Source organism: Nipponia nippon, unplaced genomic scaffold (assembly GCF_047370975.1).
Source record: "Nipponia nippon isolate SJK-2023a ecotype South Korea unplaced genomic scaffold, ASM4737097v1 scaffold_61, whole genome shotgun sequence".
NCBI classification, from domain to species: Eukaryota; Metazoa; Chordata; class Aves; order Pelecaniformes; family Threskiornithidae; genus Nipponia; species Nipponia nippon.
This window is the reverse complement of record NW_028262382.1, coordinates 462,775-478,219: the sequence shown is the minus strand read 5'-3', so window position 1 is coordinate 478,219 and position 15,445 is coordinate 462,775. Positions and strand designations below refer to the sequence as shown.

The following is a 15,445-nucleotide window of genomic DNA, read 5'->3' as shown; positions in this document are numbered from 1 at the left end:
GGCAGGGCAGGGGCTGTGTGCTGGGTTTCCTGGTTTCAGCTGGGATAGAGTTCACTTTCGTCTTGGTAGCCGGTATGGGGCTGTGTTTTGGGTTTAGGATGAGAACAATGTTTTGGTTCTTGCTAAGTCGTGCTAAGCTGTTGCTAAATAGGTGCCAAGTGGCGCTCACACTGGCCAAGGACTTGTCAGCTTCCCCTGCTCTGCCTGGGATGCAAGAAGCTGGGAGGGGGCACAGCCAGGGGAGGCATTGACCCAGACTGGCCAAAGGGCTGTTCCATACCATATGACGTCATGCTCAGTATACAAGCTGGGGGAAGAAGAAGGAAGAGGGGGACATTGGGTATGGTGGCATTTGTCTTCCCAAGTAACTGTTAGGTGTGATGGAGCCCTGCTTTCCTGGGGATGGCTGAACACCTGCGTGCCCATGGGAAGTAGTGAATGAATTCCTTGTTTGCTTTGTTTGCGTGGACGGTTTTTGCTTTGCCTATTTAACTGTTCTAATTTATTTTACTTCAATTATTAAACTGTTCTTATCTCAACCCATGAGTTTTCTCCCTTTTACCCTTCTGATTCTCTTCCCCATCCCACTGGTGGGGAGTGAGCGAGCGGCTGCGTGGTGTTGAGTTGCTGGCTGGGGTTAAACCACGACACTGTGGGAGGCTGCAAAAGCAGGAGGGTCATGGGACTCCCTGGCCACAGCAGTAACTCCCATCAGGTGCTGGGCTGCTTCACAGATGTCCCCAAACAGCCCTGACTCTCTCCTTTGCTTTCATTCCCCCAGCCAAAGTTCTTCTCAGTAACTGTCGTAATAAACTCCAAAAAGAACTGCCTGCCTTGTTAATCTTTTCCCCATTGGCCATGCATTTCTGGTTTTCCATCTCCTTTGGGTATTTCTGAGATGGCTGCTGTGATAGTTTCCACCTTGGGTAGCAACTCCATGAAGCGCGTAAGTCTGCTTCATTACCTCTAGTGCCCTGCAATTCCCCATATTCTTTTGTTTCAGACACTGGCCCCCAAGCTTTAAATGCTGACACCTTAGAGTTTCAGTGCAGAGGGACCTTGACACTCTTGTGGATTTGGCCAACAGACACGTCCTGGAGTTTTGCAAGGCAAAGGGGCAAGGTCTGCCCTGGGGGCAGAATAACCTGGTGCATCAGGACAGGCTGTGAGGAGAGCAGCTGAGGAGTGTCCTGAGGAGAAGTGCCAGAGGAGCACCTGTATTGGTTTTGCATGGCAAGGTTTTGATAGCGGGTGGGGCTACAGGGTTGGCTTCTGTGAGAAGGTGCCAGAAGCTTCCCCCACGTCCAACAGAGCCAGTGCCAGCCGGCTCCAAGATGGACCCGCCGCTGGCCAAAGCTGAGCAAATCAGTGATGGTGGTATAGCCTCTGTGATAACATATTTAAGAAGGGGGAAAATACTGCTGCACAACAGCAGTATCCCTGACCTGTTTTTCCCTGATTCCAAGTATGAGATCCAGGTGAGCATCACCAATGTTGGCCATCAGGCCGCTGGGCTACAAAGCTGGCCCCAAGAACCCACAGAAACATCCGGGTCTGTTTGCAGCCTGCACTGTCCCCTTCCCATCAGTGTCAGGGTGATGGAAGTCCCCAGGGGGGATGTGGGGTCATTGAACTGGAATTGCTTAAATAAGACTTTGTCCCCTTCCTCATCTGATTCCAGGGATTTACATCCTACCAGGATGTCTCCCTAATGGGCCTGTCCTCTGACCCTCACCCAAAAGGCTTTACCCAATCTGCTGCCCATCCCATAGAGGACCTCCATCCATCCAGGCAGCTCCCTCCCAGTGAGGGCATCCCCCTCCTGATCTTCCCCACCTCTCTCCTCTGAACAGCCTCTATCCATGCATCACAGAACCTTTAATTTTCTGACCTGTCCCACCACACCTCAGCAGGTATTTACATCAATGTCACAGCTCTGTGACAGCACACAGGGCTCCATCCCCTCCTGTCTGTGCCCCCGGCTGAGGCCATTGGTGCGCATTTGGGCTATAGCCCCTCAGCTTGGTGCCACCAGGGCCAACCTCAGACTTGTCACAGTTCTTGTGCCCAAGATCCTGTGCAAGCCAAGGCTTTGCTTCAGAGCAGAGACATGCTGGCGTGGATGGCAGATGGCAATGTGAGGATGAAATGAGGGACCCACAAGGTGAGCAAACCCTGTGCTCCCCAAGGCAAGAGACAAACAGAGCTGGGCTTTGCAGCCCTGATGGGAGAGGGCTTTGCTGTCTGTGGTGTCTCTGGAGTCCCTGCGAGCCTGTGGTGGAGGCCAAGCTGATCTCCAGGAGGGACAAGGTGCTGCTGAGAAAGTCCTTGGCTATGGACATTGTGTCATCCAGGTAAACTGTGAAAATCATTCACCCGTTCCTTGATTGTATCATCAAGGAAATGAATAAAGGATGGGGGTAAGAAGCATCAGCAGCATTTAACAGTGTTGGCATATGAGTGCTGTGATGTGCCTCGTATTCATGTACTGCCTGCATCTCCTGGATAGACATGGGACAGACCTTGGCTCCCTGCAGCAGTGCCATTCAGTCACGTGCTCATACACACCAAATCTATCTGAGATGCCCTGGGGTGTCTGTTATGTACCAGCCTGGGATGGGGACAGCTGTCCTGTGGGTCCTGCACTGCCCAGCCAGCTGGACACTCCGGTTGTGCTGGGCAGCTTTGGCATCTGAGGTAGAACTACAGGCCTGCATTTGGCCATTAAGTCGAGCAGCTGCCCTGCATTTGCTTAGGCAATGTAGGGATGTCCATGGGAAACCTTTGGTTACACTTAGTGGAGATGTAGGAAATACAGCTGATGGAGAAGAGGAAGACAGACTGAGCTCCCCTGGGGCACGTGACTCCATTTGGTCAGATGAATACCTCTGTCGGCTGCCCTAAGCATACTGAGGAGGGACAGGTTGGGTTGTCCTAACTGTCATCGTTTTCTACCATTTCAGTTGGCCAAAGGGATTCCCCACCAGCTGCCAAGGCAATGCCCCCAGATGCCGCCCTGTCTCTCACAACTGCTCCATTAGAGCTTGGAGTTTCCTGCACATGTCCTGAACCACCTCGGGCAGCTCCAATGTCACCGGGCGTTGGCATCGGAAAAGCTCACTCCTGGCCTCTGTCCCCATTATTAACACAGCAGCTTGGAGAAGGAGCTGACAGCTCTTTTGTGCAGCCAAGCTGAGGCAAGAGGAATCCCACCTCCTGTGGGTCTGTGGGGTGCACTGGAGAAGCTGAATGCCCCTCCGGCCTCAGGAATACTGATGAGAGCTGCGATGCTGACATTGACTTGGCTCGATCCCTGCCCTGCACAGGTGGAAATGATCCCCTGCCTGTCACTGCCTACATGCCCTGCCTGACCATGGCACAGGGATGTAAGTGTCCAGAGGGGAACATTGACACCTCCTGTCACTGCCTACATGCCCTGCCTGACCATGGCACAGGGATGTAAGTGTCCAGAGGGGAACATTGACACCTCCTGTAGCTCCGCACACCCTGGCAGAGCAATTCCCACTGCAGGAATCAGTCTGTGCAGTGTTTAGGGAGGGAGAGTTGGTGGTGACTTCAGTCTGCTTCAAGTTCTGTTCCCCAGGAGAGACCCTGCTCTCTTGCAGGAGCTGTCAGCCCTGGAGGCCCAGGGACACCTGGAGGGAGCCCAGAGGGGCAGAGAAAGCGCTGCCTTGGGCTGGGCCTCTGCTGCTGAGCTGGGCTGGGCTCCTGGGCTGGAGGGAGCTCCTGGCAAGTGGGCAGCCCTGCAGAGAGACAGCTCTGCCCAGGAGCAGCTCCTCTGCAAAGCGCAGCAGGGCTGAGGGCACTGCCTGCAGGCACCGAGGGGAGAGGAGTGAGGCAGAGAGAGGGTAAAGGCAGTTGGTGGCAGGAGGACGCTGAGAGTTAACAAAGGGAGAAATCTTCACAGCCCTTGACACGGTAAGTCTGTGGCAGCAGGGCAAAGAAGCTGCAGTTCCTGGAGAGATCTCCAAAAGCTGCCACATCCCACAGTCTATGGGATGTTTCAGGAGGACTCTCAGTACTTCTCTGGTGTGGAGGAGGAGGACATGCTCCAAAGCAGGGCTTCTCTGCCGCACTGTCAGAGGGACAGGGCATGACAGCTGCCTTCTTCCAGGAATGTCCAAAGGGGTGTGAAGGTGGGTGTGCAGCCAGGGGTGCCCAGGGCTGTCCTTCAGAGCAGGGTCCCTGCACCCCAGGGGGCTGTCTGCTGGGACAGGGACTCTGTCACCTGCCAGGGTCAGCACTCAGCCTGCCTGGAGACCTCCCGTGCAGCTGCAGGGAGAAGCTGTGGGTGGAGGGAGTGACCCCTGTCAGGGCAGGGTCCTTCTGCTGTCGAGAGGGTGCTGTGTGGGTCAGGTTTGCTCTCAGCTCCAGCTCACCCCAGGCGTTTCTGAGGGAACTTTTCAAGATGGAGTTCCTGTAAAGGAAGGTGTCTGTCTTTTGAGGTTTCTCCTCTTGGTTGGCTGGGTGGGCTACAGATGGCACCAGCAGCACCTTTCCAGTCTCATCAGGGTTTGTGGGACCTGCTCTTTAGCCCTGCACACATGCAGAGGCTGCAGGGCAGAGCTGGGCACACAGGGGCTGAGATGGGGTCTGTGAGCACTGGCAGGGAAGAGACGTGGGGCCAGAGCAACAGCTCGTGGCAGGGACAGCTGCAGGCAGTAGAGACGGGCAGGAAAGGAAGGACCTGCTGATGGAAGCCCTCTTACAGGGGAGATCTGGGCACCTCCCGGCCACCCCTGCGATGTAGATGACTTCCCTGAGCAATCCCTTCATCTCTCCTCTCCCACCCAGCACAGCCCTCAGCCCTCACAACCATGGGGTCTCGGGTGGGAGTCACCTCTCTGTCCAGTAGACTAGCAGAAGAAGCAAGGGCATATCCCTCCTGCCACATCCCCATTTCCCACTGACTGGCAATTGGGCTGAGGGCAACTGTCCTGCATTATCACTGTCTGGGACGTGGCGTGCACAGCTGGGTAAGGGTAACGCTGTCCTGAGTGTCCGTCTGCCTCCCCCCTTGCCTCTCTCAGCCAGACCCTCACTGTATTTTTCCTTGTTTCTCCACTTGCCCATTTTAAAGTCATCTATTTATTGCTGTCAGACTCCCTGGGGATGGGAATTTCAGCTGCAGAGTCACACACTGATCTTGTTTGTCCATTCATGCAGGCATGTCGATGGGAACAAGTGTCTCAGCTTTCCTCTAATCTGTGGGGCTGTGGGCAATGCAGCCTGTGGGGCTGGGGAAGGAGTCAATTTTCTCTTCATGAGATGCCAACATTAAGACAATTGGCTATCATCTCCTTAGGGTGTCCTTCCAAGCTGTGAGCTGCCTTCCAGCATGCAAACCTGTCCCATAGCACCTTTGTGTTCTCTGGAAGCCCCACGGAGAAATGCAGAGACTCTATGGCTGAGAGAATGCTGTTGGGTTGGTGAAAGGAGGCATGCGTGTCCTGGGCTAGAAGTGGGGTGCTGAGACCGTGAGAAAGGCTGACATATTTAGTAGTCTGCACTGGATCCCTCTGCTCTCAGCAGTGTCTGGCTGCGTAACATAAGAGTGTGCTTGCCCTCCGTCTCATGAAGGTGCGAGCCCAAGGCAGCTGGGGACAAGACGGAGGGTGTGACCAGATCCCCTCACTGCACTGAGCCACAAGCAGCCGTCTTGCCTCGCAGGGCTCACTCTGTTCTCCGTGAGCGCAGCAGAAATGCTGAGGGTTCCTGACATCCCAGGACAATCCCTGGGGAGATGGGGGGAGCTGTAAAAAACCCCAAACCTCTCAAACTGCCTTCTGCTATGCCAGTTCCTTGGCACTGGCAGTGCAGGTGCTGACAGGCCCTTCTGTGTTAGGTATGGTTCCACCTGACAAAGCTGAAGGCCAGGACTGGACCCTGCCCCCACCATTCCCATGACCCCACTGCTGCAGAGCAGGACTGACTCCTCAGCAACCAGCGGGCAAGGGCCGTGCTCCTAATGGCACATTCTGCCAGCACCAACCAGAGCTCCAGCCACGGAGTGAGGAAGGTCTCCTGGAAAATGAAAAGGGGGTGTGTGTAGCATGAGCAGAGTCTATGGGAAATGGCTTTGATTTTGCTCAGAGAAGTCTGTGCTAACATACTGTGTTTTCTTCCTTGAATAGTCCACATGCCAAAGTGAAAAAATGTCCAACAGCAGCTCCATCACCCAGTTCCTCCTCCTGGCATTCGCAGACACGCGGGAGCTGCAGCTCCTGACTTTCTGGCTCTTCCTGGCCATCTACCTGGCTGCCCTCCTGGGCAACGGCCTCATCATCACTGTGGTAGCCTGCGACCACCACCTCCACACCCCCATGTACTTCTTCCTCCTCAACCTCTCCCTCCTTGACCTGGGTTCCATCTCCACCACTCTCCCCAAGTCCATGGCCAATGCCCTGTGGGACACCAGGGCCATTTCCTACCAAGGATGTGCTGCCCAGATCTTTATGCTCACCTTCTTGATTGCAGCAGAGTTTTCTCTCCTCGCTGTCATGGCCTATGACCGCTACGTGGCCATCTGCAAACCCCTGCACTACGGGACCCTGCTGGGCAGCAGAGCTTGTGTCCACATGGCAGCAGCTGCCTGGGGCACTGGGTTTCTCTATGCTGTGCTGCACACTGCCAATACATTTTCACTACCCCTCTGCCAAGGCAATGTCCTGGACCAGTTCTTCTGTGAAATCCCCCACATCCTCAAGCTCTCCTGCTCAGATGCCTACCTCAGGGAAGTAGGGCTTCTTGTGGTCAGTGCCTGTTTACTCTTTGGGTGTTTTGTTTTCCTTGTGGTGTCCTATGTACAGATCTTCAGGGCCGTGCTGAGGATCCCCTCTGAGCAGGGACGCCACAAAGCCTTTTCCACATGCCTCCCTCAAATGGCCGTGGTCTCCTTGTTTGTTAGCACTGGTATATTTGCCTACCTGAAGCCCCCTGCCACCTCCTCCCCATTCCTGGATGTGGTGGTGGCAGTTCTGTATTCGGTGGTGCCTCCAGCAGTGAACCCACTCATCTACAGCATGAGGAACCAGGACCTCAAGGATGCCCTATGGAAACTGGCCCAACGGATGCTGTTTCAGCAACAATAACCTGCCTCCCATTCTCTGCACATTTCTCAGAGTTTCTCTTAGGCCACGAGTCTGCTGTTTCCTCTTATCATAATCCTGATTATAGATAATTTGCTGGGTTCATACTTCTTGTCTTGAGGCTTGATCTTATTGTCTCTGACTCTTGCAGAGCACTGTATGATATGTGGCATGCCCAATAGCATCTCTTCAATAAAACAGAATCTCCCAGGTCCAGTGCCTGAAGGCTGGGTTCTTCCTCCAAAGCTGCTGCCAAGAAAATGTCCAACGAATTAGTGTTTTAAGGAGTCTGTTCTCATTCTCTTCTCAATATTTTGGGAGTTAGTCTCATGGTCACATTGGGTTCCACTGGGCCAAGCGCTCTGGATTTAAAAGCTCTCTTCTTGGTGTCCAATGGGAGGGGAGATGGCCCATGAGCTCCCATTCTCTCCTCAGGTTTCTTCATGTATGAAAGGACTGATGGCAAATATGAGACTCTTGGGAAATGAATTTGGAGGGGTGAGGAGAGGAGAGGATGGGGACTCACTACGTGCCCTGGGGTTGGAATGAATGGAGGCTCAGAAGGTGAAATACCCTCAGTGGTGAAGTCCCTCAAAAGGAAATCTTATCATCTTATCCATGAACAAGGACTCTGCAGTGCCATGGGAGTCAGTGGGGACTCAGAAGCCCGAGGGAGGGGAGACTGGAGTGATTCGGGAGCTGCCTGAGGAGGCCCAGGGCCAGGACTGCCATGCTGTTGTGAGGAGTGGGGCTGGTGGAGGCAGAGGAGGTGACAAATTCAGTCAGGTATGGGCACCACCTACAATATGAATTCAGGAGAGCCAGAGAGTGCCTAGCCTGTTTCCTCATGGCCTTGGGGCCAGCACCAGCCTTGGGGTTGACTGGGAGCCTGAATGCCCCTCTCTGCCCCCCAGCAGCTGCTGTCCACTTCAGAGGGACTGGGGCTGTGGGGTGAGTACCCAGAGCTCTGCAGCACCCTGCGGTGGGCACTGCCATGGGGCCAGCCCAGGCTGGGCTGCTTTGCTGGGCTGGGCTGGGGAGAGGGCAGGGGAGGTGGGGAGAGCTGGGGAGGGGCTGGGCTGGGCTGGGAAGTGCCCGGGAGAGGAAAGCATGAGTGTAGAGCTAAGCTGTGTGAGTGTGCAGGGTGGGGGCACCCAGCAGGGTGCTGCCAGTGCAGAGTCAGGCATCATGGTGAAGGAAGCAAGGCACCGAAGGTTCAGAAGAGAGGGGCCAGGTCTGTGCCATGTTCCCTGGACACCCCAGGGAAGCTGCCCTGGGAAAACTGTCCCAGAACAGTCCCACACACCGGCCATTTTCATCTCTGGTAGTACATCCCATCCTTGAGAAGGGACTTGCTGCATGGTCACCTTTGTCCTCCTCCGGGGCTCAGTTATACCAAACTCCACCACCAGTATTCAGAAAAAGGGAAGCAGTTTCATGCTGACACTTATTACACACAAGCCCCAGAGCTCTTGCCACAGCTGGTCTCTCAGCCAAGCCAGTTCTCAGACAGATCCAGCTTGAACAGGTGCTCATGGCCTTGTCTCAACAAATATTGACTATCTCCATTGAGTGAGATCCCTCAACTGGAGTGGGTCCTTCCTTGAGTGTTTGACTCGAGGGATTTCTCAAAAATTCAGCACGCTCAGCCTCTCCTTGTCCATAATGTTCTGCAGGTCCCAGCCACCCTTCTGGCCTCTGCAGGACTTGCTCCATTCTGTCAGGCTCTTTCTTGTGCTGGGAAGACCCATGCTGGATGCAGCAGTCCTGATGTGGTGGTTCTGTAGTGGGTTAGCCTTGGACAGCAGCCAGACACCCACCCAGCTGCTCACTCAATCCCCTGACTCAAGAGGAAAAGGGAAAAAATAAGATGGAATAACTCATGGGTCAAGATAAAGTAAAGGAGACCAGTTACTGAATACCATCATGGGCAAAGACCCGTTGACTTAGGGAAGATCTAATTCATTTGTTGCCAATTATAAGAAGATTCAGATTGTGAGAAACAATGAGAAAAATATTAAAGACCATTCCCCTCACACTTTCCCTCAGGCTCACATTACTCGATTGTTCCCAGTTCTTCTACCTACCCCAACACCACCAGGAGCAGGGGGGATGGTGAAGAGGTGGTTAACAGTCACTACATAGCATCTCTCCTGCTCCTTCCTCCTCACATTTCTCCCCTGCTCCAGCTTCCATCCTCTCCATGGGATCCCACTGTATTTGCAGTCAAGGCTGTGTTGTTCCTTTCTTTCTCTCTTACTTTTCTCCTTCATACTCACAGAATCATGGAAATGTTGAGATTGGAAAGGACCTCTGGAGATCATCTAGTTCAACCCTCCAACTGAGGCAGCGTCAGCTAGAGCAGGTTGCTGAGCACCTTGTCTAGCTGGGTTGGGAATATCTCCATGGATGGAGACTCCACAACCTCTCTGGGCATCCTGTTCCAGTGGTTGACCACCCTCACAGTCAAAAAGTGCTTTCTTGGGTTCAGATGGCATTTCATGTGTTTTTAGCTGTGTCCATTGCCCCTTGTCTTGTCACTGGGAACTACTGAGAAGAGTTTGGCTCCCTGGTCTTCATGCCCTCCCATCAGGTATTTATACACATTAACAAGATCCCTCCGAGCCTTTTCTTCTCCAGACTGAACAGTCCCACATCTCTCAGCATTTCTTTCTATGAAAGATGCTGTAGTCCCTTAAAACAGCTTTATGGCCCTTTGCTGGACTTGCTTTCGTAGGTCAAGAACTTTATTGTAGTGAGGAGCCCCGCACTGGACACAGCACTCCAGATGGGGCCTCGCCAGTGCTGAGTGGAGGGGAAGGGTCACCTCCCTCCATCTGCCAGCAATGCTTTTCCTAATGCAGCCCAGGAGGCTGTTGGCCTTTGCCATGGGGGTGCACTGCTGGCTTATGCTCAGCTGCTTCTCCTCTGGGATGCCAAGATCCTTCTCTGCAGAGCTGCTTTCTGTCCAGTCAGCCCTCAGCATGATGTCCACAGTGTGGCTGGATCACAGGCTGCCCTCCCCCAGGGACTTTCTCAGCAGCACCTTGTCCTTCTTGCAGATCAGCTCCACCTCTGGCACAGGCCCCACGCTGCTGCAGAGTCACCTGGGACAGCAAAGCCCTCTCCTGCCAGGGCTGCACAGCCCAGGCCTCTTTCTCTCTGCCCTTGGGGACTGCAGCTTTTGCTCTCGGTGTGGGAACCTCATCCATCGTTATGGCACCACCTGCCACCCACTCCAGCATGCCTCTGCTGGGAAGCCAAGCCTTTCCACACACGGGGTCCCATCTCTGGGCACCAGGTTTCCATGTGACAAGTCTGCCCTTGGCCCTGGTGCCACATCTGAGGTGCTGCAGCCCAAACGAGCACCAAAGCCCACAGCCTGGGGCACAGAGAGCGGGAGCCCCGTGTGCCATCACAGAGCTGTGACATCAGAGGAATAAGAGCTGAGGTGGGGAAGGACAGCTCCCATGGCTTTTGTGGTGAATGGAGATTCAATGTCTTGAGGAGAGACTGACAGGGAAGATGAGAAGTGGGGCATGATCCCAATGGATGTGATCAACAAAATAACAGCTATGTCTCCAACAACCAGCAAAAAGGAAACACAAGCTTTCTTGGGCATTGTGGGTTTTTGGAGAATGCATATTCCTAATGACAGTCTGGTTTTAAGCCTTCTCTATGAAGTGACCTGGAAGAAGAACGATTTCAAATGGGGCCCTGAGCAACAACAAGCCTTTGAACAAATTAAACAGGAGGTAATTCATGCAGTAGCCCTTGGGCCAGTCTGGGCAGGAAAGGTGTAAAAACCGTGCTCTACAGCACAGCCAGGGAGACCAGCCCTTCCTGGAGCCTCAGGCAGAAAACACCGGGGGAGACTCGAGTTTGACCCTTAGGGTTTTGGAGTCAGGGATACAGAGGATCCGAGGCCCACTATACTCCAACTGAAAAAGAGATACTGGCAGCATATGAAGGGGTTTGAGCTGCCCCAGAAGTGGTTCGTACTGAAGGACAGTTCCTCCTGGCACCGCGATTGCCAGTGCTGGGCTGGATGTTCAAAGACAGTGTCCCTCCTAGACATCATGCAACTGATGCTACATGGAGTAAGTGGGTCACACTCATCACACAACGGGCTCGAACAGGAAACCCCAGTTGCCCAGGAATCTTGGAAGTGATCATGGACTGGCCAGAAGGCAAAGATCTTGGAATATCACCAGAGAAGGAGGTGACGTGTGCTGAGGAGGCCCCACTGTATAATAAACTGCCAGAAAATGAGAAGCAATATGCCCTGTTCACGGACAGGTCCTGTCATCTTGTGGGGAAGCATTGGAGGTGGAAAGCTCCTGTATGGAGTCCTATACAAGAAGTCGCAGAAACTGCTGAAAGAGAAGGTGAATCGAGTCAGTTTGCAGAGGTGAAAGCCATCCAGCTGGCTTTAGATATTGCTGACCGAGAAAAGTGGTCAATGCTCCATCTCTGTACTGACTCATGGATGGTGGCAAATGCCCTGTGCAGGTGGTTGCAGCAATGGAAGCAGAGCAACTGGCAGCGCAGAGGCAAACCCATCTGGGCTGCCACATTGGCAAGATATTGCTGCCTGGGTAGAGGACCTGGCTGTAAAAGTACGTCACGTAGATGCTCACGTACCCAAGAGTCGGGCCACTGAAGAACCTCAAAACAATCAGCAGATGGATGAGGCTGCTAAGACTGAAGTGGCTCAGGTGGGTCTGGACTGGCAACAGAAGGGTGAATTATTTCTAGCTCGGTGGGCCCATGACACCTGAGGCCACCAAGGAAGAGATGCAACACATAGATGGGCTCGTGATTGAGGGGTGGACCTGACCATGGACACTATTGCACTGGTTATCCATGAATGCAAAACATGCTCTGCAATCAAGCGAGCCAAGCTTTCAAGCCTCTCTGGGATGGAGGACGATGGCTGAAATATCAATATGGGGAGGCCTGGCAGATTGATGATATCACACTCCCACAAACCCGCCAAGGCAAGTGCCATGTGCTTACAATGGTGGAAGCAACCACCGGATGGCTGGAAACATGTGCTGTGCCCCATGCCACCGCCCCGAACACTATCCTGGGCCTTGAAAAGCAAGTCCTATGGCGACATGGCACCCCAGAAAGAATTGAGTCAGACAATGGGGCTCATTTCTGAAATAACCTCATAGACCCCTGGGCCAAAGGCATGGCACTGAGTGGGTGTATCACACCCCCTATCACGCACCAGCCTCTGGGAAAATTGAATGATACAATGCACTGTTAAAGACTATACTGAGAGCAACGGGTGATGGGACAGTCAAACACTGGGACACACATTTAGCAAAGACCCTGGTTAGTCAACACTAGGGGATCTGCCAATCGAGCTGGCCCTGCCCAACCAAAACTTCTACGTAATGTAAAAGGGAATAAAGTCCATGTAGTGCACATAAAAAATATGGTGGGGCAGACAGTCTGGGTTACTCCCACCTCGGGCAAAGGCAAACCCACTCGTGGGATTGCTTTTGCTCAAGGACGTGGGTGCACTTGGTGGGTGATGTGGAAGGATGGGGAATTCTGATGTGTACCTCATGGGGATTTGATTTTGGGTGAAAATAGCCAATGATGAACTGAATCGTATGATGTTAATTGCTAAATGACAGTGTATGTCATCACTTCTATGGTGCCTATATGCCATATCAATGGTATTACAGTAAGAATCACCCAGATTAATAAAGAATGAACTTTGATGAAACCAAGCGAAGTGCAGCAGTGATGGAACCAGAACTGACTTCAGCATGCAACGATCCAAGACGACACACCATCTCTACTGCCCTGAAAGACTGTTATGACAGATAAAGCCCAAAGTCATGGACTCAATGAACCCAACGGACATTTTAGAGGCATGGCCCATAGACCAAGGGAATGATGTCTGTGTGTATATATTAAAAGACAGGAAAAGTGGTGGCAATTAATTGAAATGTATTGGAAAGTATGGGACCTGGGCACGACGTAGATGGTATAGAATAAGGGGTGGATGCTGTCCTGGTTTTAGCTGGGACAGAGTTCATTTTCTTCCTAATGGCTGGTATAGTGCTGTGGTTTGGATTTAGCATGAGAATAACGTGACAGCACACTGGTGTTTTAGTTGTTGCTAAGTAGTGTTGGACTCGATGATCCGTGTGGGTCCCTTCCAAGTCAGGACATTCTATGATTCTGTGATTCTAGTGCTTATATTAAGACAAGGACTTTTCAGCTTCCCATACTCTGCCAGCCAGGAGGTGCACAAGAGGCTGGGAGGGAGCACAGCCAGGACAGCTGACCCAAGCTAGCCAAAGGGCTATTCCATACCATATGATGTCATGTTCAGTATATAAACTGGAGGGAGTTGGCCAGGGGGCAGTGATGGCTGCTCGGAGACTGGCTGGGCATTGGTCAGTGACTGGTAGGCGGTTGCATCACCTGATTTTCCTGGGTTTTGTTCCCCTCTCTCTCTCTTGTTGTCTTCCTTTTCATTACAGATTTTTTTTTAAGTTAATTTTATTTTTTTTCCATTATTAAACCGTTCTTATCCCAACTCACAAGTTTTTTTACCTTTGCTCTTCAGATTCTCTCCCTCATCCCACCAGCTGGGGGGAGGGTGAGCGAACGGCTGTGTGGTGCTTGGTTGCCGACTGGGGTTAAACCACGACAATCCTGCTGTGTTCCTCTTCCATTAAATGCCAGGGACATTGCAGTCTCCAGTGAGACCCAGGCTTCTACATCCAGGGACTTCATTTGGATGCTTAGAAAAGACTAGGCCAACTTCCCCACCCTGACTGTGGGTTTCTCATCTCCCACCACGGTGTCACCTTTACTGGCCCCTCCTCTGGCCCTCGCTCACAAGGGCTCACCCAACTTGTCACTTGCCCCACAGAGGAGCTCCATACGTGCAGTTAATTTCTTCACTCTGAGAGAGCCCCACTCCTGATCCTTCCAGCCTATCTCTCCTGAAAAGCCTGTACCCATCCATTGCAGCACCCCAAGCCGTGTGACTTGTCCCATCATGCCTTGGCAGTTACTCCATCGATGTCAAAAAGCACAGGCTCCAGCTCGGCCTGGCTGTGCCCCTGGCTGAGGGCATCAGTGCACATTTGGGCTGTAGCTCCTCAGCTGTGGCTCCAGGCAAAACTCTGACTTGTCTTATGGAAACCTGGTACCCAGCGTCCGAGAAGCCTTGTTTGCAAAGGCTTTGCTTCAGAGCAGAGACGTTCCAGAGTGGACATCAGATGGAAACATAAAGCTGCAATTGGCTGCCACAATAGTGAGCAAACCCTGCTATCCCCAAGGCCAGAGGAAAATGGGGCTGGGAAGTGCAGCCCTGGAAAGAAAGAGGTTTATTTCAGTGGTGCCTCTGCTGCCTCTTAGGGCCTTTGGTGGACGTGAAGGTGATCTCCGTGAATGACAAGGTGCTGCTGTCAGGCCAATGTGAAACCTCTTGGTCCGTTCCTTGATTGTATCATCAAGGGGGTGAGTAAAGGCTGGTGGAGAGATAAAACAGCAGTCTGAGAACATAGGCACACAAGTGGAGACCCCAGTGTGATGTGCCTTGTGTTCCTGGCCTGCCTTACATCTACTGGGTAGAGAAGGGACGGACCTTGCCACACTGCAGTGGTGGCAAACAGTTTCTTGCACAAAGGCACCGAACCTGTCTGCAATGCTGTCTGGGGTGTCCGACACACACTTGTTCTGAATGGGGATGGCTTCCCTGTGCTGTACCTGCCAGCCACACGTAGGTACGGGTGAGAGCCTTGGCATCTCACAGAACACTACAGACATCTATTTGGACATGAAATCGAGTAACAGTCCGCAGTTTGATCAGGCAATGTGAGGATGAAAACCATCATTACAGGCCATGGAGATCTAGTCAACCCAGCTGATGGAAAAGACAGAGCAAAGCTTAGTTCTCCCTATGATAGATGACCTCATTTGCTCAGATGGCAGCATAGGCTGCCAAGAAAGTAGTAAACAGGGACAAGTGCAGTTGCCTTGCACGTGCCTTGGACAACCTCTGGCACCTCAGATGTCAGCAGGTATTTCATCTGAACAGCCGACTCCTGACCTACATCTTCACCAGTGACCACAGGAGCTGAGGCAAGGAGCTCACATGCAGGTGCCTATTTAATGCCCACCTGAACTGAGGCAAGAGGAATCCCACCTCCTGTGCATTTGCGGCAGGCATAGGAATGAGCTGAGTCCCCTTCCAGTGCTTAGCAATAGAAACACAGGATGAGATGCCTCCACTGAGTCTCAGTCTCCAGCTGAATCCTATCCCTCATCAGGATTAAAGAAGATCCCTGCCTGTCATT

The 15,445-nt window shown here is 52.7% G+C and overlaps 1 protein-coding gene across 1 annotated transcript; it reads left to right on the top strand.

Moving 5' to 3' along the window:
- The first annotated feature begins 6,176 nt into the window (after positions 1-6,176).
- On the top strand, positions 6,177-7,112 carry LOC148051275 (olfactory receptor 14I1-like). Its single transcript, XM_087738199.1, has one exon. The coding sequence runs from the start codon at positions 6,177-6,179 to the stop codon at positions 7,110-7,112; it is 936 nt and encodes a 311-aa protein (XP_087594325.1).
- Positions 7,113-15,445: the final 8,333 nt, after the last annotated feature.